The sequence below is a fragment of the Bombus affinis genome, chromosome 18 (assembly GCF_024516045.1).
Source record: "Bombus affinis isolate iyBomAffi1 chromosome 18, iyBomAffi1.2, whole genome shotgun sequence".
NCBI lineage: Eukaryota > Metazoa > Arthropoda > Insecta > Hymenoptera > Apidae > Bombus > Bombus affinis.
In genome coordinates this window covers 5,012,953-5,039,438 of record NC_066361.1, presented here as the reverse complement: position 1 = coordinate 5,039,438, position 26,486 = coordinate 5,012,953, and the positions used below count along the sequence as shown (strand labels likewise).

General features: G+C 36.3%; 1 protein-coding gene and 2 long non-coding RNA genes across 19 annotated transcripts in view; 1 reads left to right on the top strand and 2 right to left on the bottom strand.

Annotated features, from left to right (window-relative positions):
• The window catches only part of LOC126926433 (tyrosine-protein kinase Btk29A-like), a 193,861-nt gene that overhangs the window by 136,424 nt on the left and 30,951 nt on the right, over window positions 1-26,486 (top strand). For 3 of the 17 annotated variants that reach the window (XR_007714551.1, XR_007714552.1, XR_007714549.1), the window contains exons 1-2: window positions 957-4,989; window positions 6,191-6,698. The exons of 6 other annotated variants lie outside the window; for them this stretch is intronic. Coding sequence is in view for 4 of the 11 variants with exons in the window: in XM_050742743.1 (XP_050598700.1) it covers window positions 13,842-14,017 (176 nt within the window). In the remaining 7 variants the exon portion in view is untranslated. Of the gene's footprint in view, window positions 1-420; window positions 4,990-6,190; window positions 6,699-11,042; window positions 11,376-13,841; window positions 14,134-23,960; window positions 24,885-26,486 lie in introns of those variants that run through there. 8 more of the 17 variants (XR_007714553.1, XR_007714555.1, XR_007714554.1 and 5 more) reach the window with 8 other exon arrangements.
• Window positions 17,152-18,811, bottom strand: LOC126926488 (uncharacterized). The gene is made up of 2 exons (XR_007714655.1): window positions 18,518-18,811; window positions 17,152-18,343 (listed from the first exon to the last, which is right to left on the bottom strand). It is a non-coding gene; the product is annotated as an uncharacterized LOC126926488 (long non-coding RNA).
• On the bottom strand, window positions 24,951-26,483 carry LOC126926474 (uncharacterized). Its single transcript, XR_007714642.1, has 2 exons — window positions 25,972-26,483; window positions 24,951-25,401 (listed from the first exon to the last, which is right to left on the bottom strand). It is a non-coding gene; the product is annotated as an uncharacterized LOC126926474 (long non-coding RNA).

Below are 26,486 nucleotides of genomic sequence, written 5' to 3'. Positions count from 1 at the left end.
TTTTGATCGTTTCTAAGGTGTGAATTTCTTTTATTTTTGCAATTTTTTAAAGCTTGATTTTGGAATTATTTATTGGTGCTGATCAATTAATAAACTTGTGAAAATCTTGATACACTTGTGTTATGATAAAAAGTGAATACGACGGTTCTTCGTTGCTATAATATTAGTGGAATAAATCGAAAGCAGACGCATAATTGTATTCGCAAATATTTCTCAGCCATTGCCGTATTTATTTCTGAAACGATAGATACACTTTTATCGCGATCATCTTATCAAAGCTGTCAAAAATTCATGACTATCCATGTACGATTTATCGTCATAAACAAAGGTCGTAAAACGTTCTGCAAGAGAAGCCGATTGTACGTGAAAAGCGATAAACCATATTTCATATCGATAGTCGTTACGATACTTTGTGGATAGCCTTGCTGTAAAATTCGAAGGAAATTTAATACCAATTAAAACAAATGAGGAATTCACGATCGAATAATTCAACGAGTAATGAAATATTTTTTTTATGCCAATTATCGATCGCTGTTAATACATACCAATGTATTGTCGAACGTAATTTGATACAGAAACATTGGTCGAATATTATATCGTAGAATTTCTCCTGTTTCATATACATTCAACTTTAACAATCAAACGTAACATCGTAACGAGAAACCTTGACGGGCAAAGTTGTTTTTCAATAAACAATAATATTATTTCATATTGCTCGTAAAATTCAACACGTGACTAAATGTACACACTAACATCGTAACACAAAATACGAGCAGGAATGGTCGATAAAATAGTATCTAGACATTGTGACATTCTTTGCAACATTTGATTAACAATGTTCACCAGACTGCCAACTTCCTATTGTTGACCTCGTCATCGTTGTTTAAATTAGAATGTACACATAAATTAGAATGTCCATATATTTATATCGTTTAAATCTTATCGTGTTCGTTATTACTGTTATTTTGTTTTATTACTGTAGTATAATGTTGTATTGATAGCAAACAATTTATTAACAATGATTTATTACGTACGATCGTTTTACAAAACAAACTGATCAGTTGCGCATTTTATATACTTTCAAGTTTCATTATCCTGGCACACTATTCATGTTCAATATCGAAAAAAACAAATGACTCATTGCCGCATCATGTAACATCATTTTTCTCTACGTTTCAATCTATGTAGCTTGTCTAATAATCATACACCAAATGATATAATGCTGGGTTGGCAATTAAGTGATTTGTGGTATTTTGTCAATACCATCTGATGATAAAATCCGCAATCATTTAGTTGCCGATATATGAAAGAATATTAATATTAATATCGCTGGGATAAAAACGTATCGTTGTAACAAATCATAATTGTTTTCCTCACAAACAAACAGTTTACGGAAGATCAAGGATAAAGTGAGATTTGATGATAAGAGATACGTATAAGCGAAGCGAATGCGAAACAATATGTTCCGGTTTCCATGAGAATCTTCCATCGAGTATGAACAGCCAGTTAAATTTCACGATGGCTAACTTCAACAAACAGTATCATATATTAGTTTGCGAGACACAACACAAGATGCAGTGCAAGTACGATCCTGAAGCAAGACGCGAGCAGAAACTGCTACACTGCAAACTACAATCTTCCGAAAGACCTATCAACTACAGCTTAGGTTTACATTTACTGTCAAGAATGCGGCGACTGTTGGCAAAATCGCAAATCCTTAGGGCACGCGGGAAACTAGGATTTAAGAAACGAAACACATTAAACATACTGGGTTGGCAACTAAATGGTTGTGGATTTTGTCATTAGATGGCATTGACATTGGTTCGTTTCTTAAATCCTAACTTCCCGCGTGCCCTAAGGATTTGCGATTTTGCCAACTGTTGCTGGATCATTGAGAAATAAAAGAAAGATATTTCCAAAATGATTCTTCAGAATGTAAATCATTGAGAATTTTTTACATTGGTTTATAATATTTCTACTATATTATTCTTTGAGACTTGGATCAATGAGAAATAAGAAGAAGATATTTCCAAAATGATTCTTCAGAATATAGATCATTGAGAATTTCTCTCGTTGGTTTAGAATATTTCTGCGATGATTTTTCAAGATTTAAATCAGTGAAAAGTGAGCAGATATTTTTTCCCATAAATCTATAATATTTCTACAATGTATTTTTGCATTTAGGCTAGAGAGTATTTTGAAAAAAATTCCTTTTCACAGGAGCAATATAAAGAGATTTTATTATTCCATCTTGGTGGATGTGTGAATACAATGAAACTATGAAACGAGGATTTCCCACTCGACAAAGTAGCCCAGTAGAGTAGAGTGTCATGCAAGGGCAATCGAATTTTACGATTATAGAGCTGAAAGAAGTAATATACCTTCAAATTGAGGATGAAAATCTGAACTCGTAGGTCAACGTATCGCATAAAAGTGGTAGAAAGAACATTGCTAGGATCCTTAATTAAATATTCTAATCGTAAAAATAAATTATTTCAATTATATCACAATCCTCCTTTTTCTCATTTTCCATCACATTTAGAATTTATTATTCATAACCAAACTATGTAATACCACAGTATATAGTTGAAACGGGCACCATGTACCACACATTAATTCTACTCAAATAACTCGTGTAAAATTCTACTAAACCAATTCCCATTTTCTCCAAAAATAAAACAACTATTTTTCATTTCCATTGGATCTACAATTCACTATCCATAACCAAATTGTGCAACGTTACAGTATAAATTGGCTAAAACCAACACTGTGAATCGCATACAAAATGTTCACACACATACACATGTTCTCTAATTTTTCCCAAAATAATCCAACCATTCTCCAATTCCATCACAGTAATTACTAGTTATTATCTCTTTTTATATTTATTTATGTTACCATTAGTTACTAAATTAAATTAGTACTCGCTATCAAGCGCCATCTTTAACTTTTACCTCCAAACAAGTTTTCTCTACTGAACCTGTCAAGATTCTATTTTCTATTGGGTTGGCAACTAAGTGATTGCGGATTTTGTCATTAGGTGCTATTGACAAAACCCGCAATCACTTAGTTGCCAAGTGTGCGAGTGACGCGATATCGCGCGTACAACGTTCGCCTTCTCTTCATGTCTTCGTATTATGCAAATGTACGAAGGAACGTTGCAGCCAGACAAGTGGTTAATAATACGTCTGTTGATAATGGGCCACGTTAGTTTCCGTTCGCTTAGCCGGCACGCTGGCCAACATTAAGGACTTTCAGTCGGGGACAAGCTCGATAGATTCGGTGCTTATTCGATAGGAAGTTGCCACGACTGCTCCTAACCTTGCGTAGTATGACTCGATTATGGATCAATGCCAATTGTGGTAGCAAAAGCAAAGAAATTTGGAAATGATTGTGTAGTGGTTGATTATACAGTGAAGTGGAAGTTGAAGTGCAATTAATATTTGATTTGGAAAGTTGGATGATATTTCCAATCGAAGCTCGTTTTCAATATTGCAGTTTCCTGTTTCATGTGAATTTGATAGGAATAATACAAATGTGCTGATGAGACGTGTTTAATTAATTTTCTTTTTTTATGGTTATTGAAGTCTTCGTGATTCTTCATGATTATTAATTTAATTCTGATAATCCGTTCTGTTTTTATCATTTACGTAGCATCTCGTGAAATTTGCTGAAATTAGATGTCTCAATACGCGAAACTCGAATTTCGTCTGCCATATTATGGCTGTCAAAGTCTTCTATAAAATAAGGGGGGGGGGGGAGGAAAAAAGAAAAAGACCTTTGTTTGAAAAATTTCTAGAATCAATTTACAATTTACAAGGTTTAAGTACAAGTTTAGGTACAATTTACATTCTACTGGAGTCTGTATTATGCATAAAATTCATCAACTGTTGCCTTAACATTCGAGAAAAACTAGAAACTTACAACTTGGAGAAAATTGCAAAATGACTATCAGTTAAAAGTTCAGCAAAATGCTTGTTTGTCGTGTATCAAACTTTGAAAAAACTAACAAGATATTACTTGGAATAAGTTGTAAAATAACATTCATCGGTTACGTATACTAAGTCGTTTATACGCAAAACTTATCAATGGTGGCTTAAAACTTTGAAAAATCATTACCTCGGCAGGTTTTTCAAATAACGTATACGATATATCTAAATGAAAAATAGCTGCAATCGACAGAAACTTTTTATCTTCAATTTTTATTATTACCATTCCTTATTATACAACTGAATATATTTTTATCAACAGAGCAATGTGTCTAGAACAAGCCAAGGCTAAAAGGTTGATTCCCAATTTTCAATTGGCCAATTTTAATATTACGAGACTTGTTTTTGTCTGATATCGTCGTTAACTAATTTCACTGATAATATTAATTTTATCAGGTTTTGTATTTCATTTCAATGATATCAAATTTTCCTAGTCATATAAAAGTACTACCAAGTGATACAAAATTTATTATAGTCGGATTCAATTAATTATATAATTGCAATGATAAATACAGAAGTGCAGGAACAATTTTTCTACCCACTCTAACTATACGGTGCTATTAAAATAATTGTACGTTCGTCATCGTGCGCGATGAGCGTCCGTGGTCACGGACGAAACATATGGGGACAGAAGTTATTCGAGGGGCGCAGCTGACTTGACTACAAATATCGTGGCTGGTGTTGCAGAAACTCGATACGAACGGTGTCGCTCGCCCTTGTGCCAATAAACTGTATTGCAGCTCGTATCTCGCCGCTAGAGCCATTAGCTTGTCGAATCCTAATGCCGATTGCGATTATTACGATCTGCCAATCGCCTATTTCAAATGCGACTCGCGATCTTTAACGTTTCACGTTTCCGGTCCCTGGTTATCTCGCTCAGAATCTTTCTCGGTTTGTGCATTTGGTCTACGATGGAGAACCTAGTGGAGTTAAATTTAAGTTCGTCTATGAGACGTGAAATTTTCCGAAGATTTCTCTCTTCCAGGGGAAATATAGCAAGGTCATTGGTTTACAGTAGATTTCTAAAATTAGTATTAGTAGTATACTAGTATTATATTATATATATTATATATAATAGTATATTAGTATTTACTATAGTGGTATAGTAGTATCTACATAGTATGAATTAATTCGTCACTGGAATTGTTAATATTTTGCACGTGGTCGTTTATTTATTTAGGATTTTTCAGTATCTTTTTCCAATCTTCCATGGTAACTCGTCTTATCTGCTTTCTCATCCACAAAAACATTCATTTTACCGACCTGACAGACTCGAAGCTCGTATCTTCCAACACTCGAATTAGCCATGTCGCATTTAACGCGTCGACTTTCACGGGAATTTTATATATTGGGTTGGCAACTCTGTCAATAGGTGGTATTGACGAAATCCGCAATCAGTTAGTTGCCAACCCAATATATATAAAATTCCCACTCCTGTACAGTCTGTTGTATTAGCAACTAAATGATTGCGGATTTTGTCAATAGGTGGTATTGCCAACCCAATGTACTGTCGTAATGGGTTGAAATATACTACATGATAACATTTTATTTTTCCAAAATATTGTGTATATATATATTTGCGCGCTATTTCTCTGAGAGTGTTATCTGACTCACACATATTGTAAAAAATGTAATTCATGCAATTTGTCTTATTTTAAAGACACTCGCGGCTAAGAAATACTTGGTTACAATTTTTCTAATCACATCCTTCCTCGTTCGATATTATCACTCATCTTTGCGTACTTTACTCTTCATGCTACTCTTAATCTGGTTACTGCACACTAATTACCTACGTTACAAGTCGCTGCTACTCTAACACTACTATATCCGCTAACGACCCTGTCGCTAATTGTCTGCTTGTTGCACCTTTTAATAATCTCTGGTATCTTCTCTGCCATTTCTTTCTTTATCTTTTTAATCCCATCTTCCTTAACCATTCCTTCACCAGTTCCGATCTTCTATCTCTTAAAATAATTCTCTACGCTTGTGTTTAGCCTGCCTTCTCTTGTGCAGTCTGTTGTATTAGTTTGGCAACTAGGTGATTGCGGATTGTGTCAATACCACTTAATGACAAAATCCGCAATCACTTAGTTGCCAATACAACAGAGTGTACAGGAGTACTGACTACTAGAAATGTAGTGGAACTGACGTTGTAAAAATTTAATCCACGAGGTTTTTATCTTGTTTGAATCATGTTAAAGGACCTAGTAACGTGAGTCACTGAGCCATCGCGGCAGTCAACGTGTTAGGAAATCTTTCTCAAACGAATCTCAGTTAGTCAGATGAATTCGTCTCGAAAACGTCGATCGGTGTTTCCACCCGCTTTAGAATGATGCCGAGTGTTTGCACGAGGTGAGCAACGGAAATGACGTGGCTGTGCAAGTGAACATAAACACGGTGTTTCGTGCTGTACCACATTTCTCACGCATCTGGCCAGAATCCCGTTTGGATTACGTCGTAGAAGGAGGTGGAACGCGCAGCAACCAAGAAAGGGGTTGGGCTGGTCTTTTCACAGGAAATTGTGGTTCTGTGAATGCCGTTTGGATTACTCAAGAGCGTCCAACCGATGCCTGATTTCGGGAATCAGCGCCAGGCAGCCCCGGATCCTCGCATCATCCTCGTTTGAGAACATCTCAGGCATGAAGGAGCGCGAGATGAAACTCTTTGGCTGCCGATGGTCCTTTTGGAATTTCGCGACTAATCTCGCAGGTTCGTCATCCGGATATTATTGAACAAATGAACGTTACACAGCAGATACTATTCGTCTCTCTCTCTCTCTCTCCCCCTTCTCTGCCCCTCTCTCTCTGTCTCTTATTTGCCCTCGCGCGTTTTCTTCCCTGATCATCTGATCATCGACTAATGCTGAAACAGCGAAAAAAACAGGGGAAATCAGGTGAAAAGTACGAAACCACTGCGGGACCCGCATTCTCAAGTCTCCACAGAAACATCCTCATTGTCAGAACTTATTAAATTTAAATCGCTCATGATCCTCGTAGATAGCAAATTACATAGCCGGAAGCGCGCTCGTCTGGCTACCTTCTTTTACCAACGAGCAAAGATTTCACCAAAATTGGACACGCGCCGTTCTACGTGGCAATCTGCTGATTGTAAATTCGACCGTGAAACGTCTTCACCGGGTGTTAGGAAACGTCGAATCGAGTTTTCGTATCGATATCGAAGGAATCGGCGAACGAAACGAGGCCATTGTTGATTCGACCCAGTTTCCCCTAGAAATTTTCTAGTTTCTCACGGCGATTCGTTTGCGCTAGGGAAATTTTGGTAGAAATTGAAACGAAGAAATTACTATAATCTGAGATGTAACTGATATACGTGTCAGATTCAGAATGGACGTTGTGTTTAAAATTAATCGCCAGAGTAAGTGGTATTGCGCTGCTTTGACGACAGATCAAAAATTATTGGGTTGGCAACTCGAAAATTGTCACTAGTGTAGACATCTAACTGTGAAGCGCAATAAAAACTTTAATTATTTGCTGAATTATTTGAAGTTACGAATTGCAAATCTAACTTTTTGCGATTTTGATAACATCCGGTCATCAGGTTTGCGTATAGCATCTGCTATAGTTGCTTGTTTTTCGATTGATCTGCGATGAAGTAACAGGCCGTCACGATTTAAAGGTTATCCGTAGTATCAGTAATCATTAGCTGCTAAGTGAATTCATTGATCTCGCGACTATTGTGTACGAACGTTTGCCTCGTCGTAGTTGGGCAACAACGTTACCGCAAACTGGCTCAATTGTATCATTGCTCTTGATGATGGAACGTGCTTGTCATCTGTTCAGATGCACCTCATCGCTGCTAGGTATCCTGCTGCGATTTCCATCTCGATTTTCTTCGATTTCACGCAAATTGTTTCTATTTCTTGTGTATAGGGCGTCTTGGTTATAATGGGTTGGTAACTAAGTGATTGCGGATTTTGTCAATGCCACCTAATGACAAAATCCACAACTACTTAGTTACCAAGCCAATATATCTTCTTCGGTTGACTACAGAAAGTATAGTATTTTGTGTGTAATTTGAGTGATACCGAAGGACGAGTAGCTCTCAAAGAATATTTTTCTTATATCATTTTCCTGAGTCTCTTCGAAGGTCGTTGATGTTTTTCCCTTGCGTGTTGCAGCTGACATTAAGATGCAAAATTATACGATCTCGAAATAATTTTCAAAAATAACAAAGAATTTTCTCTGGCGTATAATTTCATTGTAAAATTTTCATTTATAACACGCGCACAAACAATGGCGACATTCTAGATTTGGCTAATGCTTTGGGTGAATTTCTGTATAAATATGACAATATTCTACGTGAATTTTAGATTAAGTATGAAATTAAAAGTATTTAGAATTGTTTACAACATTCCTTCAATGATATTATGTCTTTTTAACTAGCCTTTTCCAATATATTCAAGTTCAGGAAAAATCAAAGTCAACGACCAATTTGTGAAGTATTAGGTCGGCAACTAAGTGATTGTGGCTTTTGTCAATGCCACCTGGTGACAAAATTCGCAATCACTTAGCTGCCAACCCAATATTAGCAAAACTTGTGAAAGTCGGGTGGCACGATAATATTTGTCAACTCAAAGTTTCCTCGAGAGTTAACGTTTTTATTATTATTAGCATTAATAAATATATCGTTAAGAGTTAAACGTTATGGCGTAATATATTTCAATCTATTGCAGTTTTCAAGACAAACTACCAAAAATTCACGTATTCACCTTCTCATGTTGAAATTTAATATCCCCGGAAGAGGGCGTCCTTTGTACATTGATCATGTGATCCTTTATCCTACTCGCATAATTTCCCTCTTTCCTTCTCGATCCTCTAATTTCCTCTAATCTGTTCCACTTTAACCCTGCACGCGTATCATCACTCAGCCATCATTCAAAAGTTAAATGAACTCGTTTACAGAATTTTATCTTGACCGTGCGCGTTTCGGTAACATTTATCCCGAATATAACCAAATTTATTCCCTTTGTTTCCTTCTCCGTTCGGATGTGATTTCAAGTCAACAGCCAGTCGCGTTCTCCTTTCACTCTGCTTCTCCTCCCTTCTGTCTCTTTTATCTCGTTTCTCCCTATCCTTTTCTCATTCCAACCGATCGTCTCGTCGTTAACGTGCCATTGATCGAGGGAGATCGGAGTAATATCCGTTTGAGGAATCAGCACGGAAGCTCCGCCAGTATCTCTGCTTCCGGTGCAGACGTTCGATCCCCTTTGATCGCGCATTCTTTTTGCCCCGCCGTCTGTTTATTTATTAACCGAACGGATGAAGGCTCTTCGCCCGGTGTCATATCTCCTTTCCAACGTGTTCCTCGTGTTCTCGTGTGGTTCGGTGAAATGTTACTTTTGTAACGCGTGCGTGCGCGTTAGCAGACTGCGCTTGTGGTTAAGTTAGGTTATTTCGATTGAATTTGAAATTGAAAAGTGATTTATGGTTTTTTCGCAGATATTTGAAGGGAACGCCTGTAGCGTTGTGTGTTTGTGAAATATCTAGAGCCCATGGATTTTAGTTTTAGATCTTTGAAAGCTGTTTAACCCTTTGCACTGCTATGTGGAGTGTGACTTGACATCAGTTTTTATCTCAGCAGCTCCTTTGTCGAGTCCCACTCGACATTCTTTCATGTCCCACTTTTTTTTGTGATTGCATCCTGGAAATTGTTTCAAAATATATCATAACTTAAAAATTAGAAAATACAACAGTAGTGTGAATAAAATTGGTATTTAAGTCAATTTCTTTCTTCTTTTATTTATTTAAATTGTCTTATTCTGTGGTTAAGGTAGATTTCTATTAGAACATTTAAAAGGCTGGTAATGAAATTGAAATAAAATTCGCAGTGTAAAGGGTTAAAGGAAGAAAATTGTAAAAAGGTACGGTTTTTCAGGCAGTTCTATTACGCTTTCCAAGGAATCCTGTAAATACAGCAAATTAAATTTAAAAGATACTGTTTGCCATGCTATTACCTTTCTCTGCTTTTCAATGTATGCGGTTGATCGCTGTAGCTTCTCAACGGCTATCATCTCAGTATATTATAATTTTTTAAAGCTAAGAAAAAATGTTGAAAAATTGTTTATTTAAAATGCTGGAACAGCTGACAAGAATACATCGTACGTATTTTAGTAGATCTGTGAAAGCGAGATAATAGTGAAATTAGGAAGGCTGGCATTTTTATTCGAACGTAAATACTAGCTAATTCACGAGAACAATTACGAACCTGTCCCTGGGTCAGTCGTAACCCACCACCCATTAACGTGGATAATTTCATTACTGTTGGCTGCACGATCTACAATTATGAGCCGGTCTTTTGCTTTCGTGCGCGATTCCATAGTCGTTGTTAAATACATTGGCGTAGTTCTCGTATACTCTCTGGTGCGATTTAAATCGAAAAGAAATGAACAATTGCTATGGGCTGATTATCGAGCATGTTACACGAGGTTATGTAACGTCTGAAACGTGTCAGAGAATGTAAATGTGTATGTTTCTATCTATAGTTATAATTAGCTGGCACAAGTGGCACAGATATGGATTTTACGCGTTTCGTAAAATTACTATATTACAAAATGTGAACGTAGAAAAATACGTAGTTCGAGGTATGCATTTGTCGTTTTCATCGAACGTTCTCTTCTGCTGAATAATCGAACGACGTTAGTGAAAAACGTTTAATAACGTAAAATGTAAACTGCAAGCTCGAAGGAAGCTTGTCCCTAGAATTGCGCTGTGTTTCGCCGAATTGCAAACGTTTCGTTTCTCTGGTATATTTAAACAAATACCAGTGAAAATTCTAGTAATTACTCGTGCCATCTTTTTACCCATTTTAGAAATAAAGGATTAAAGCATTTTTTAATTAATTAAAGAATTATTTACAGAAATAAAGAATTTCAGAGAAATGTTTCAATTTCAATTAGAGTATAGCCCGTTTTCTCTTCACGATTATCGAAATTTAAAGCTTCTCTAGAACTTTATGAATTCGATTTGATATTTCATGAACGACGAACGAGATCGAGTTCTGAATATTCCGCAAGTCTGTTCGCTGCGTTCTCAGTTTTTCAGATGTCTGGCGAAGATATCCACCGTTACATCCGCCTTCGCTCGTATTTACAACACCGTATACGAACGTGTGTTGCTATTTCATGTGTGCGTTATTCGCGACACGTTCAACGGGGAGCGGCATTACGAATCACGCCAGCTTCCTTATTCAATATCCGAGTTCGACGACGCTGATGTCGCGTGATAGGCGTTCCTTATTCGCTTCAAGAACTTCCTGGACACGGATATCTATCTAATACAGTAACATGCAAAAGTTTTACCAGCTACTGAATAAAATTGTTTTGTTTCACAAATGAATTTAAGAATATTTGACAATACTTTATTATTATTTTTATTATATTATATTTAATTATATTATATTACTTTATTATTATTCTATTTAATATTATTATTTAATTTGAGGATTAGCAATTATTTGAAGAAATACATCGATCTCTTTGCAACAATTAATTTTTGTCAGCTTCCTTTTTAACGATAATTCTGAAAGAAGAATGCTGCTGAATAAATTTGTTAATAAGTCAATTTGTTTTAATTATTAATTTTGTTCAAATGTTATTACATATTCTGCAAGATTTTGGCTGCTTAAATTTTGAAATATCTCGTTTTAATTCGCATAATACGGAGCATTGAATAAAAAGATATTGGATATGATGAAATTTTGAAATATTTCATTTTACAATCATCCGTATCACACGAAACACGTATTAAAAAATATAATGAAATTCCATGGAAACAATATAAATGTTGAGAATTGTCTTAATCGGCGAAATAAATGTATAGCAACACTTACATTACACTTAGAATTGATATCAAAATAGTTTCAGATTTATTTAATATGTGATTTACAAGATATTCGTGGATACATATTTGCACGCGTCTCAGCACTCTCTTTGTCCCGCCATCTTCTATTAACTTGGCAACAAAGTAATTACGGATTTTGTCAATACCACCTAACGACAAAGTCACTTAGTTGTCAACCCAATATAACACACTACCAACGGAACAGTTGCATTCATCTATTTACGAGACGCTGTGCACGTACATACTGGCACACACTCATACTCATATACGTGTGTCACTACTACGTTAACCTAGTGTAGCACACAAAATTACACATATCTCAATAATAACCTCCCAATAATATGGTCTACTACTAGACTAGAACTAACTACTAGAAATAACAAAAATTGGATCGTGCAATTCCAAATTCATGAATTAAAAAAAATATAAAATGTACAAGCATCGTCGAAACATAAAAAAGAAGCAATCCAATCTTGTTCCTCTAATACTATCTTTCTTCTTCTAATTGCAAATCAGAAAAGAGGTACGACTCGTTCCACTTATTTGAGGATCATGTTTCACAGAAATATTCTGTGCAAAGGCACGGTAAATGGAACGTGGCCGGTGAAAATTGTTTCATCGTGTAAACGACCTTCTTCGTTCTTAGTTTCTTTCAATTTTTACGCAGCCCGAATAAAAGGGACTGCGTGTAATGCAAGCACACGGAACGATTTTTGTAACTGGCGCGACCTTGATGATAATTAACCGCATGTATGCTGGTCGAATATCGACGACTGCCATATTTGCTGTACTAACTTCCTACTGACGTAGCAATCGAATAACGCGCCATATAAAACGGCTGGTAACGGATGTCGATTGTTTCGAGCGCTCATTGTTCCAGCGTAAATAGACGAATTAAGAAGCTTTCGATACTTTGCATATAAAAAATAATTGATCGTTGCGAAGAGAAGGAGACACAGGCCTCTCAGAAGCTGTTGAGTTGGTAACAAAGCGATTGCAGATTTTGTCAACACCACCTATTGACAAAATCCGCAATCACTTAATTTCTAACCTAATAAATCAGTCAATTCCACTTCTCAAACTTCACCAATATAATCGTGACAATGCTGTATCGTTATAGCAACGATGAAATTTTTCTAAATGTTTCATGCATGCAGCTTGCATAAATGGTGGAATATTTTCGCTAGCCGCGGTATATTGAAGGTATATAGTGGAACTGTGTAAACATATGCCACAGCTTATTTACGTTTTTCGCGAAAATAACAAATAATACGCTATACACCTTGATGGTTATAAATATTTATCATCGGTGATATCCGCGGTTTTAGTGTGCCACATTAGTCATAGATAAATGCGTTGTTATGACATTCAGTTGAAATGAATTTCAGCGATGAACTATGACAGCAATCTTAGACTTCCTCCACGATAATTACTTCTATCAATCTCTCAGTCTTCTAATAAAAACACGTAACATGTTGTAACTACCAGAGATAAATGTGTCACCACGTAACCAGCCTAAAAAAGTCAGATAAACGGCCTTCCGCTACTTAATCACAAATGTAATATTATTTGTTCGACTATATTTTTCATCAAACGACTTTTCTTCTTTACCGACGCACTCTACCCTCAGAAAACATCTTCAACTGTATTACCGCATTAATTGACGCCACTTATTGTGTTGGCAACTAAGAGATTGCGCATTTTGTCATTAGATTGTATCGATAAAATCCGCAATCACTTAGTTGCCAACCCACGGATCGTCAACGTGACAATGTCAAAATGCCAGGGTGTACGTGTGTGTCATAAAAAATGTCACAATATCTCGCAGCCTAGCCAGGAGGGAAATTTCCAACGACGTTTTTTCCTCTCTTTTTTCCGGTCCATTTCGGTTCGATCCTGTGTTCCCGGAGGCGGAAGCGGCTTCACACGGTTCGCACAGTCAATAGCGCGGTTCAATTTTTGAAGTGTACACATAATATATGGAGATACGTAGGTAGCTGCCAATTTACCGAGGGTCTGGACCTGCGATCTCTCCGTTCTCCACTGGGAGGTGACTTCGACCAATGCGATGCGCGATCCGAAAAAATAGCACCGTCGCATAGCGCGGCATTTGAACGAGGACACGGGACGAAAATCAAAATTCACTGGCCACGTTCGCAGAACGTTTAAAAATTTAAAATACAATTTAATATAATTAATAATGCATTATTATTAAACAGATGCTTTTACCTATACATATACAATATAAATAAATTTGTTCAAAATCTTTAAAAGTAAATACTATTGTATTATACAATAGAAAGCTCCAATAAATACAATATAATACAAATATATTCTACTTATAAATAATTTCATTTTTATAAATATATAAAAATCTATTTATGAACTTTAAATTTTTTAATTTTGGTTTATTTTTGTATGACAAAATTATATTAACTGCAACATTATTGTTCGTATAATATTTATATTTTTTTTTTATTTAACCCACTCAACAAAACTATTTATTTATATATATAATTAAATATAAATATACATCTTGTTATTCAGATAAAATAAAAATTTAAAATACAATTTAATATAATTAATAATGCATTATATTGCAAACGTAATGCTTTTCCCACAATGAACAATTTGTTCACGCGAAACGTCATTATCGCACGTGAAAAATGATTAAAAAACCGAAGTATGTTGCGGATTATAATCGATTGATGGGAACCGTGGAACGAATCGCGATACCAGCGCCAGATTTTCGATGTTGGCCTATGTGTAACACCATGTTTTTAAAAATACCACACGTAATACCATTATTAAAGATATTTAATTATATAAATATAATGTATATAATGTATAATTAAATAATTTACAAAATATAAAAAAATACAAATTATATACAATTATATTATATTATATCATATTATTTATATTCTGTAACGTTGTTATTTGTTTGCAAATTGTAATTATTAGCTTGGCAACTAAGTGGTTATGTATTTTAAATAAGAAGAAAAATTCAAAATTTTTGCCTAAAAATATATCTTTATTCAATTAGGTATTGTCCGTTTTCGTCCATCGTCTTTTGCCATCTTTCAGGCAGTGTCATAATTCACGTTCATAAAATTTCTGATTTTCCCCAGCAAAAATAAATACTCTGTTTTGAGGAAACTTCTCTTCAGCAAAACACCGTCAGAATAGCTCGGTTTGCAGTGAGGCGTAAACCTGGCCGCTGACGATCCTTTGTTAATAATGAAAATATTTTTAATAAAATAAAATATATTACCGGAGCGAATACAATTATTGTTATCGTCGTTATTAGTGCGAAGCTGCACCTATCCCACGTGGTTGCGAAGCAAGAAACGTTAGACAACTGAGTCAGTTGGATAATACGAGTTCGCCAGTTTTTCCTTCCTTCGCTTGTCATTCGTATTTATCATTCGTATAATCGGAATTAATTCTCATATAACTGCATTTCGCAGAGCTGAAGTTCGTAAATACTAAGACAAAGACTTTTATCCGTATAAGTGTGACCGTCGCGTGACCTGAAGTCGAATAATAAGAATTGAAGAACGTATTTGGTAAATCGGGCATTGCGATGACATAAGTTTGCATAAACGCAGTTCTACTTATTCTAGTTATAGTTATGTTAACCAACATTGGTTTCAAAGTATTGAGGTGTCAATTCGGGGACGTTGCGGAGGGCGCTAATGAAGTAGTTTCTTCAGGGCGGAGAAAATGCGAGGGTCGCATGGGGGATTTAAAAAAAAGGAAGAAAAAAGGCAACGTTCGTAGGCAACGTTTGCATGTTTGCAGATGGCGTCGTTTTGACCCAACGTCGGAATTTCGCCGAGTTCAGCGTTTCCCGCGGAAACTGCCTTTGTCAATCGGCAACCGGCATTCGAACTGGATTGCCCCTTAAGAGGAGCGAGCTTTTTCATGTTCCCTTGATTCAACCTATGTGTGCAGACCTCTATGCCTTGCTGATCACGCTTTCGAGACAAAAAAGTGGGAATTTCTGTCGACCCAGAGCTTTCGCTTGCACTTCGCCTCAACTTCCATCGAAATTTCACGTATTTTTGGCCTGGCAGAAATGACAATCGAAAATTTGGGAATTTAATGATCTGTGGCGGCACTCGGCAACAATGTATATCGCCGAAGCGAAGTGCCTAATGAGTCAATATCCCAACGGTCCTTTCGTCGAATGTTCGAGAAGGAAGCGTGCGTGGCAACGGTGGCGGACGCCTAACAAACGCGTGGGTAGTGGGGATATTGAGGGGCGACGAAAAGAAAAGAATGGAACCCGATCCACAGTTAGGTTCGAACTAGGAAGCGATGAAGTCGGGTTGTAACCGGGCAGCGAAACCGAGAGCGATACGCGACGCGATCAAACGAAGACACTTGTTAATAAATATATTATTGACCTAAACACCGAGTGAATATTTAACGCACTACACCCAGTATCACCTCAGATATTGAACCATTCTATTCTATTCTATTGAATATTTTTGCTTCTATAAACCGATTATTTGGTTGGAAAAGTGGAATATCTTTATTGTCGAAGAATACTCTGATTTTACAGTGTAAGGTTTCTTTTTTAACACATTGTTGACTGGTCACAAGTTAACTCGTGTTTTCATGGCCAAATGTTGCCACCCGGCTACGAATAAACTCGTGATGCGCCTTTTTTCGCATCGACATCGTTTTCTCAGTGCGCTGTTGCAGATGATACAGTGCAGTTGTTGGTCAGCATACCTCAAGCTGTGTCTCTCGCTTAGAAGACCCGTCAAGTTGTGTCCTTTGTTGTAAAAAAATGTCAACGTTGACGGAACGTACCAATGAATTATACGCGGATGTTTTATCTGATTGTCCGAGTGATTGTGAATCAAATTGTGGTGACTTGGAAAATGATACTGTATCAGAAGATTAGTAGTTCAGAAAATTAGCATTTTTTCTGATAAACTGCACCTTGTTGGATGCATATAAAATGTACTGTACCTTTCTGCCAGAAAATAAAACAAGATACAACAAATTTCTACTGGAAATAGCTAGAGAATGGATAGCTGTGGATTTCAAAGAATGCAACATTGCACCTGACATTTCTTGAATTTCTTAAACAGCTGCTTATTATAGTGATGCGCATCCTTCAGATTTTCCAGACAACTAAGAGACCACGTGTTAGAAAAAGTAGTCACTGGCAGAAAAACAAATCCGACTAGATCGTTTAGAATATGCTGTTCAAAAGGAAAACGCAGAAACTAGATATATTGCAAAAGCTGTTGTGTACCGTCACACAGAAAGAGAAATATTAAAAGTTGAATAATAGATAAAATTTATTAAAGTTTATTTATATCGTTTTACTTGCACATACAATTGCGAAATAATAGCCGGTGATATAAAATTCTCAGTAAAATTGCCGGTCAACAATGTGTTAACAAATTCTACATTTCGTGTAAATTTAATATGCTTGAAGCTAATTAATTAGCATATAAAGTGCCGCAATAAATAAAGCGGTGTACAAAGGTTCTTCGCAGGCATGGAATGTACTTTTCGAAAAACATATGGTCATTAGATCGACTACCTTAGCTTGCAATATTCTCGTAAACATGCTCCTATCTATACAAACGATAGGAGATCTCGTTTCAAGTTAATGATTCGAGTCGTTCAAACGATATATTTTTTCTTTCTTTTTTTTTTGCATCGATCAGATGAAAGTTGGACGCTTGAGAAGTTTCATATGAAACCACGGGGCTGCGGTGTTCCATTTGCTTTCATCTTGAACTACTTCTTCGCCTTGATATTTCAGTAAAAAGTTGTTTGCGTCAAAGTTGCTTGCTTCTTCCTGTCTTTTTTTCCCCCGATTGTCAACAATCCGCATCGTTCCATTTTAAACTGTGTTTCCAGCCAAAACGTTTCATATTCCGCGGGTAATTTCTTTTCTTAAGCAACGAACGTTACCTTTTACTTCGAAGGATCGGTCGACTTCAAACTTTCGCCTTGCAAAATTTTACACCAGTTTTTCATTTGAAATTTTTTGGCAAATCCGCCCCCTTGTTTCTATTTTCCTTTCTTTTTAAATATTTGAACTTTCCTCCATTTAATCGATTCACAGTTGACACGGTTCTTCGTTGTGAAATTCCCTTTACGTAGCTTCGACCAACTAAAATCTTTTTAGTTCTGTTACACGTAGTATCAATTGACCGTTCGAAGCCATGAAAGAACAAATCCCACCATATTATTCGGTGGTTCGAAACTAAGCTTTGCAGGTTAAGGAGTTTCCCCCACTTCGTCTTAACTGTGAGTCTTGGAATAGGCGAAGTGATGTTGAACGGTCAATTGATTTCGGACGCGCTGTACCGAATTCTTTATCCCAATTACAGTTTCCACCAGGCACTTCAGGAATTCTCTTCACGGAATTTCGTTTGATCGTGAACGAGCGTTGGTCATTCAATTTTTCCAATTTTACAGTTTCACATTTTATTTACGTATTGACGATTATATCAAATTCTACCAACAATATATATTAATAATCAAATTGTGTAGCATGAATTGCCGTTATTAATGTGTTAACCTAAGAAGTGTGCAGTTATTACAATAATAATAATAATAAAACAAATGTATTAATAAAATGATGCTACATCGCGAAAGTATTAAATGCAAATATTATATATCGCCGCTTACTCATTGGTTTTAATGGCTTTTTTAACGACTGTCTCAAACAGCAATTCTCTTAACGACTCTCTCACTTCTACAGATTGTTGTATTTTATTTGTCTGTAAAAATAGGAATGATAAATGTACAGATTGTATTGGGTTGGTAACTAAGTGATTGTGGACTTTGTCGTTAGGTGGCATTGACAAAATCCGCCATCACTTAGTTGCCTACCTAATATATAGCACTGTAAACAGTAAGCCTCACACTTTTTGGTATTCATTTTAAATACTGTTGTGCACTCTTTTACGTTACTATTACCGAAACGACATCCTAACATCAAGTGAACGTACGAATATTTTCATTTAGCAATAATGTTTACAAGGTGCAAGGAAGTGCAAAGGAAGATGAAAAACTGTCAACAGTGTTACAGCGTTTTGTGTGAAGATACGGAATTGTTTTAATAAATTAGTTTAGTACGCCTCATTTTAATTAATAATTGAAATTTAATATTGATATTGAATATTTAATAATAATTGAATAATAATTGAAATTGAATTTAATAATTAAAATTAAGTGTAAGCGTTCGAATACCATCGTGAGTCACTGTATATACACAATTTACTCGATTATCGAAATTTTTACTCGATTATCATTATTTATGTTCAAACGAGACCCGACTCATGCTACATGGTCGTGGTACACGATGTAATGCAGTCGAAATTTCCAACTTGAATATATTGGAAATGTTGGAACTTCGTTTAAAATAGTTAGAAATTAATTGAAAATACTTGCCATAATACAAATCTCATGATTGCCACAATTGTGCACAATGACATAGATAGTTGTAAACGGCATGAAATACGATTTCGCGTGAGAAAGCTCGAGGCGAGGAACGATATCGCGGTGATGCGACACCTTTTGTGAATCGCGCGTAAATATGCAGACGTATCGGAATATCCAATTGGCCCAGGGGAAGTTAATCGGACGATACGTCCCATTGCCAACGGGGCTGATCCGCAACCGCGACGACCGCAAATGGAAAATCCCCGTAAAAAGTAGCGTAACCCGCTTTGCCCTATCAGTCGCGCAACTATTCCCAGCTGTAAATCCATTTTTCTTCCTTGCCCTATCGTTCTCTATCTGCATTAACCCCCTCCTTTTTATACGAAAGTCCCGTTTTAAACGGAAATTTCACAAATTTCAACGACTAATTAATTAATCTGTTAATTAGAAAACACGAGTTAGCTGGTCTGACTTGGATTCATAATCTCTTATAATCTCTTAACTCATCGTAATTTCTCTATTTGCATCTGCTATATTTTAATATGTTCGTTCGTTTCTGTTTCCAAGTGAATTTTATATTTGGTGGCCACTCGGGAGAGATATAACAAGTCCCATTCTTTAATTATTTTGTTATATTAATGTTTCTTTGCTGGCTAAAAGAACGTAGTTTGGTATAAAATATGTTGAGGTTATTGGATGTATAAAGAGAGAAAACGCGTGGATAAAGTGTAAGGGAGAAAAAAAATATTTAATAGAGAAGTGTAATAATAAGTAGGAATACAATTTGAGCTGGACCAGATACACACGTTAGCTAGCAGTGTTAGCTTATAACTGAAAACCCCGAAGCCAACGCCGCCTATCTATTGTTTATGGTCTGCCTTCGTGCCAGTCTTTTGTCTATATGCTGTCGATGGCTTCAGCGCTTGAAGAAACTAAAAAGACCAGATGTAGAGTTTTCGTAGAAGTGGTGATCACTTCAACAGAATAGTTGGAAGAAAGGATAAGACGTTGTGAGAAACGAATAATTACTTCAAATTAATTAACATCGTGTATATTTTATAAATGTTTAAGAGAGTGATATTTATTCAGTTCTATTAGGTTACTGGCAACTAAGTGATGGCGGATTTTGTCAATGCCATCTAATGACAAACTCCGCAATCACTTAGCTGCCAACCTAATAAAATGAAGCGGAAGGATAGTTGCGATATAGAATTGGTTAATCGGAAATTGAATATTCGAATACTTTTCTATAAATGAATAACAAATGTTATTTATCACGCACCTCGTCTGTGGCCTTCGTTTGCGTTTAGAAAAATCAACAGTAAAACGTATGTGAAAGTGATTTATCCTGCGTTGTCAACTCCTAACCTCAATATATAGATATTTTTTTTTATCAAATAACTGTTAACAGACCATTTACTGTTAATTAAATTTCATTTTTTAAAGAAGCAGAGCAGATATAGAGTTTGTGCTCTTAGAGTATTTCAATGTCGACGAGGTTATTCGAAGACGCGGAAGGTGCGCCTGAGGATACCAGCCGGAGTTTAATTCGAATAAAGTGGGACGGTTAGGAAAATGGTACCGGGCAATTTCCGTTTTTCGTGAGATTAGCATCTACCAGATGTCGAACTGCCCGTCCACGGTTTTCATTAAATTGGATCGTTCGGCTAATGTGCAGAGTTTCGAGGCACAGCGATGCCTTATCTTAACGCCATTTCAAAGTCTGGAATTTTTACTCAAGATTCCTCAATAAAATTGCTCCTATCGTTCCTTGCAGTTCCCCGGTTTCTGCATTTGAAGTTTAATGGGAAAATTTAAGTCTCTGACTTGTCTAATAGAATTTTTTAATGCATCAGATAAAAATGTATATATTGGGTTGGCAACTAAGTGATTGCGGATTTTTTTACCCGGTAAAAATGCCAGGCCTTTTGGCCTAACGGCACTTAGGCCTTCTCTCAACATTGTTTATGGTTCACGCGATATTTCTTAGACCATTTGTCCACGATACTACAATACTTTAAAAGATATTTGAACCTTAATTTTGTAAAACTTGGCGACTGAAATTTGTATCTTCCTTATCTTTCATGCATTTCATCATATTAGAATCGAAATATCTTTTGAATTACACGTATGCCCACATAATTACCATAATACTTGCAACAAAATACCGACGATCGTGGAATTTGCTAAAGAAATAAACAATAAAACAATACCCAAGGCTGATGTTTAGGTGATCTGATTTAGCTGAGACACCCCGTATACATAAATAAGAATCATTACAGATATAAGTAAGTGTGACAAAGTTTTCAGAACTTCTCTTCGTGCTATAATAACTAAAGAAATATATATAGTACGTACGAACTGTATACCTTTGAATACAATGTATTGTATATGCGTTTTCCAATTAACAACCGTTAACCGATATCGTAAACCAATCGTTTATCTGATCAGAGATCAATTAAAAGCACGAGTTCACTGTATCTGAGCGTTTTTGTAGACTCGTTCAATCATTTACCAGCGTTCTTCTTCCTTTCGCTACTTGACACGGTTTCACTTAACTGTGCCAAATAGAATGCATAAAAATAATTCGCCCATTTTTCACCATCGCTGCATTTATCCATTCTTTTAAATTTCTACGAACCCAGGGACGAAGGATCGAAATTTACTTCTCCATCTACCGGTAATCGAACGAACCGGAATAGTTTCTCGATGATCCGCTGAGGCGGCTGTCTGTAGAATAATTCAAGAGAAACTTGAAAATAATCAGCTGCGCGTTAGTTAGTTCGGCGAATGCTTTATTCTGGTGCCGCTACTCTCGGCGCATAAACCGATTGAGAAAATAGCGCGAGACTGTGCGGCCGTGGAAGTTGTGGGGATTCAGTGGTTTCTGATAAGGCAACCGGCGTGATTTATCCTCGTCGAGCAGCCGCCACCGTCTCAATTGGTATCGGGTAATTCACTTACTTTTCCTTAGAGCATTCGCCTTTGCAACCACGGCAACGGCTTATCGTTCTTCTGAATCTCTGGCGTTTCTGCGCCGTCCAACTTCTTAAATTGCTACGGCTTTAATTTACCAATGCCAAGCTGAATATATGTATATTGGCGATAAAGTCGGAAATCTCTGGCTGGCTTGGTAAGAAGATGAGGATATTACAGAGTTTATGGCGGTTGTGGATAATGTCTCTATTCTCGTCTACTTTCTTCCAATAAAGATACGTTCAGGGGGTTCATTCCTTTCGTATCGAAGACAAGCAGCTGTGTATCAGTTCTCAGAAATATGAATATTTTAATTATTTTAGTTTCTCGTGCCCATTTATATGGATTTGTCTATTTTATATGGTCTTTGTTTAGAAACATTGATCAAATTTCTCGAAACTTCTATGTGTATCATGGAGTCTTTGTTCTTGTTCTATTGGGTTGGCAACTAAGTGATTGCGACAGTTTTTTTGGCGTGGCATCCACCAATTGCCAGACAGGTGGGAAAAATGTATAGCTAGCGATAGGCAATACTTCGAATAAAATATTTTTAATCATTTTCATACAATAAACGTGTATTTTCTATACAAAAATTCCGGTTTCATATTTACATACCTGGTATAAGTGAGATAGCTGAGGATGCCGATAGTTGAGCACCGCTGCTTTAATATCTTCCATGCAAACATCATATACGAACCTAATATTGGAACATTCTATGATTTGTATCGTGCATAAGATATTATGGATAAGAAATCAGAGAAGTTGCTGGAATATAGAAATATACCTATACTGTTATTGTCGTTGAGGCTTCTGCATGTAAGCTGAGTCCACTAGACATTTCATTTCCTACCATTTGCAATGCTAGCATTATTGGAATCTTAGAATAAGATTCTTACTGGACATGGTTTGTAAAAACTGTATAGGTTCTGAGAATGTAAAAATACAGTTGCTTATAATACATCTTCCTAACACCGAAAGACTCATAATAAATCCACAGAGAAATATTTTCTGCTTGCATTCTGAACCACCCTGTAAGAAAATCAAAGTTAACAAATTTCAGTGTCATCGAGAAAACTATGTCTTAGCTGCATAGAGCTTGATTAAATTACCATCGTATCTCAGCAGAGATCAACTTTATTACATTCGACAGGCTTCTGGTATTATTACTCAAAGCTGAGGGGATTAACATTGAAAATAAATTTCTGATTGTTAATATTGAAGAAACACATATTACACGAATTATCCACGTTTCATGCAAAAGTCTGGTATTGTTTTGCTCCACACACTATCTTTTAAACACCTTTGTTTCTTTGTTTTGTTTGTGTCTTTTAAACACCTCTTTTTAACACACTAAACGAATCTTCCCATACTTTTTCAACCAACTGACCACAAACCACCTAAGTAAATCCCTAGGAAACGCCATATCTTCCCAAAACCACTTCCTCTTCTTTTTTAAAAATCTATTTCATACAACCAGGTACATACTTAACAAATAAATTAAACCTATTTATCGCTACTGTATATAGTTCACAAATTCGCCATTTAATTAACATAAAATTCTATATTATAAAACATCCATGTACTCCAGAAGTCTCTAAAAACCTCCCTAGTTCCACTTCTGTTACATTTGGTTCTTATAAAAAAATTCACTATATCCGATGTCACCAGTTGGCCACTATTTTAATCAACTCTCTGGCTTTCGAACTTATAGGAAGAAAACGTTGTAGAAGGAGAACGGTGCGATGTGTTGGATAACGAGCGTGCATCGGGAGGCGGCTCGGCCTGTTCCACAGCCGTAATAAGAAATTTCTCCTAGGGACATTTTACCGGGAGCATCCTAGTCGGCTTTGTACGCCTTCTATCGTCGCTTTGAGGCATGCAACGGTTCCTAATTAGGCCAAGCAACGTCGTTGCAAGTTTACGAGCCTGTTTTCTTTGCCCTCCGCCTTCGGTTTGCGCATCCGCTAGCTGGCATAACCTTATCTCGAGTCGCCGATGTATTAAGTTGTCCGAAAAGTGTCTTTCTTCCGCAAACGTGTTTTTTACAACAGTGCACCTTCGTACAAACGTGAAACCAAGTCTGTGAAATGTCGCGGTGTTTATCTCAACAGAACAAAGAGTGGATCGTACGTAATTCGACAAAATAATATAAAACAAAAACGTTGTGCGTCTATTATTTCCTCATAAAACGAAAGAAACTTTTCGGACAACCCAATATTATGTATTATAGGTTAGCAACTAAGTGATTGCGGACTTTGTCATTAGGTGGTAATGGCAAAATCCGCAATCACTTAGTTGCCAACCCAATATTACGTATTGTGTCTGCATTTTCTTGGGGAACCGTTTCCGTGGTCACGTCTGACGCATCAGATCGCGTCAAAGGGACGCGGGTATTTTTCAATTAAAGTCTGTTACGCGACCGCAAAGGAGAGACAGGAGACAATGCCAAGAGGTAGAAGACGCTCGTGAAAGATGGGCAGTTCAAGCATTCTATCTTTATTTGATACGTGTCGTGTGATAGACGTGGAGGAAAATAGAGAGTGCAATTGTGAAAATTCTTCTATCGTATTTCTTTCTGCGTTGTTATTTCTGTATTTAGAGGTAGGATCATAATAGCTATTATTTTATTCTTTGGATAAATTATTAAATTCATATTACACTTCCCTACGTAGACTAGGGATAAAAAACCAGAGGACATCTTAAACCTATCGATTAAATTTATCGATTGTACCTAGAACTATCTTCTAGTTACTATTTATTGTAACTAGCGCATCTGCATACAGATGGCGAACACGAACTCAAGCTGTCATTTTCAACATTCTGTTTCTTTCTCCTTATTTTATTGTTACGGAGGAATAGTTTATTGAATTTGAAGTGAAATTTCTTCTAGCGTATCTCTTTTCGTTTTCGTTGTTTCTAATTGTTTCGTAGGAGAAGTTAAAGATACGAATACTCTTCTATGCTAATTCTTTCCGTTCTTTTCTTATTATTTCGTGGCATCGGTTAACTGGGCTTGAAGTTATGAAAATTCCTCTATCGTGTTCCTCTCTTTCTCCTTTTTTGTTAGTTTACGTTTAATTGGATTTCAAGTTATGAGAATTCTTCGACAACATTTCTCTTTTATCGTGTTTCTGATTTTTTTACAGGAACAGCTAGAAGGAATAGTTGAAATTGAAGTTGCTGTAATATTCTTCTTGCGAGAGATTCGCATTTTTGTGAGATGGAATTATTCAGTCGAATGTTTTGAGAATTGGCGAGTTTTGAAGCGACAACATGATTTTGCTTCAAACTTGGAACGCTGTAGTGGAAATACTGCATTCCTCGTATATTTTTATTCTACCTATCCGAAAAAATTGAAAGCTCTTTGCTGTTTATTATACTCTCTAGCAATCTTGTGTGATAAAAAAAGAAAACGAGGTTATATCAGTCTGACTAACGAAACAGAACTTGTTTAAAGTAATTATTATGTTAATTATATTATTCAACCATTTGAATTCTATTTTTACTCATTTTCATTGTTACCACGCAGTGTGTGTAGTATATCATACAGTTAACTAAGTTAATGAATGTATTTCCATACAGATAGAACGATTAAATTAGGGGACTGTTTCATAACCTAACAATAGCACACGTTCTAAAAGAACATTTTCGGCTGTCGACTATTATTCCAGTTTTTTCACATACGCGTCTACTTTGAGTATTTAATTAAACAAATAATTTACCTCTTCGTCTTTCGTCGATGATTAATTATCATTATCTATGGTAATAACAAATAAGTCGATTTTCTAAATTTAAATGGTTCATAAAACCCTGTTATACAATTATAAGACTAAAAGCGATTATTCACAGAAGGTTGGCTACGCGATATAATTTTAACAAATTGTTAGGTTGGCACACGAGCACGGAACTTTCCAACGGCTTCGCGACACAAAGCGCTATATCTTCAAAGCGTAAGGCTGACGTGCCTAATGTGGTGCCATCTATATCCTATGGTTCCTCCGCCGAATGTTTGGAAGAATGCACGCGCGGCAACCGCCGCGGTACATCTAATAAACGCGTGTGTAGTAGGGATATCGAAGGGCAACTAAGGAAAGAATCCGTTTGGTTTCGAACAAAGAGTCATTCTGCCTCAAGCCGCGAAGTGCGAAAGGTTCGGTATCGTAGCGAAGCAAACACAAGCCGAGATACGCGATTGTAAACTCTCGATGGTTAATCATAAGTGTGAATCGTATAAATT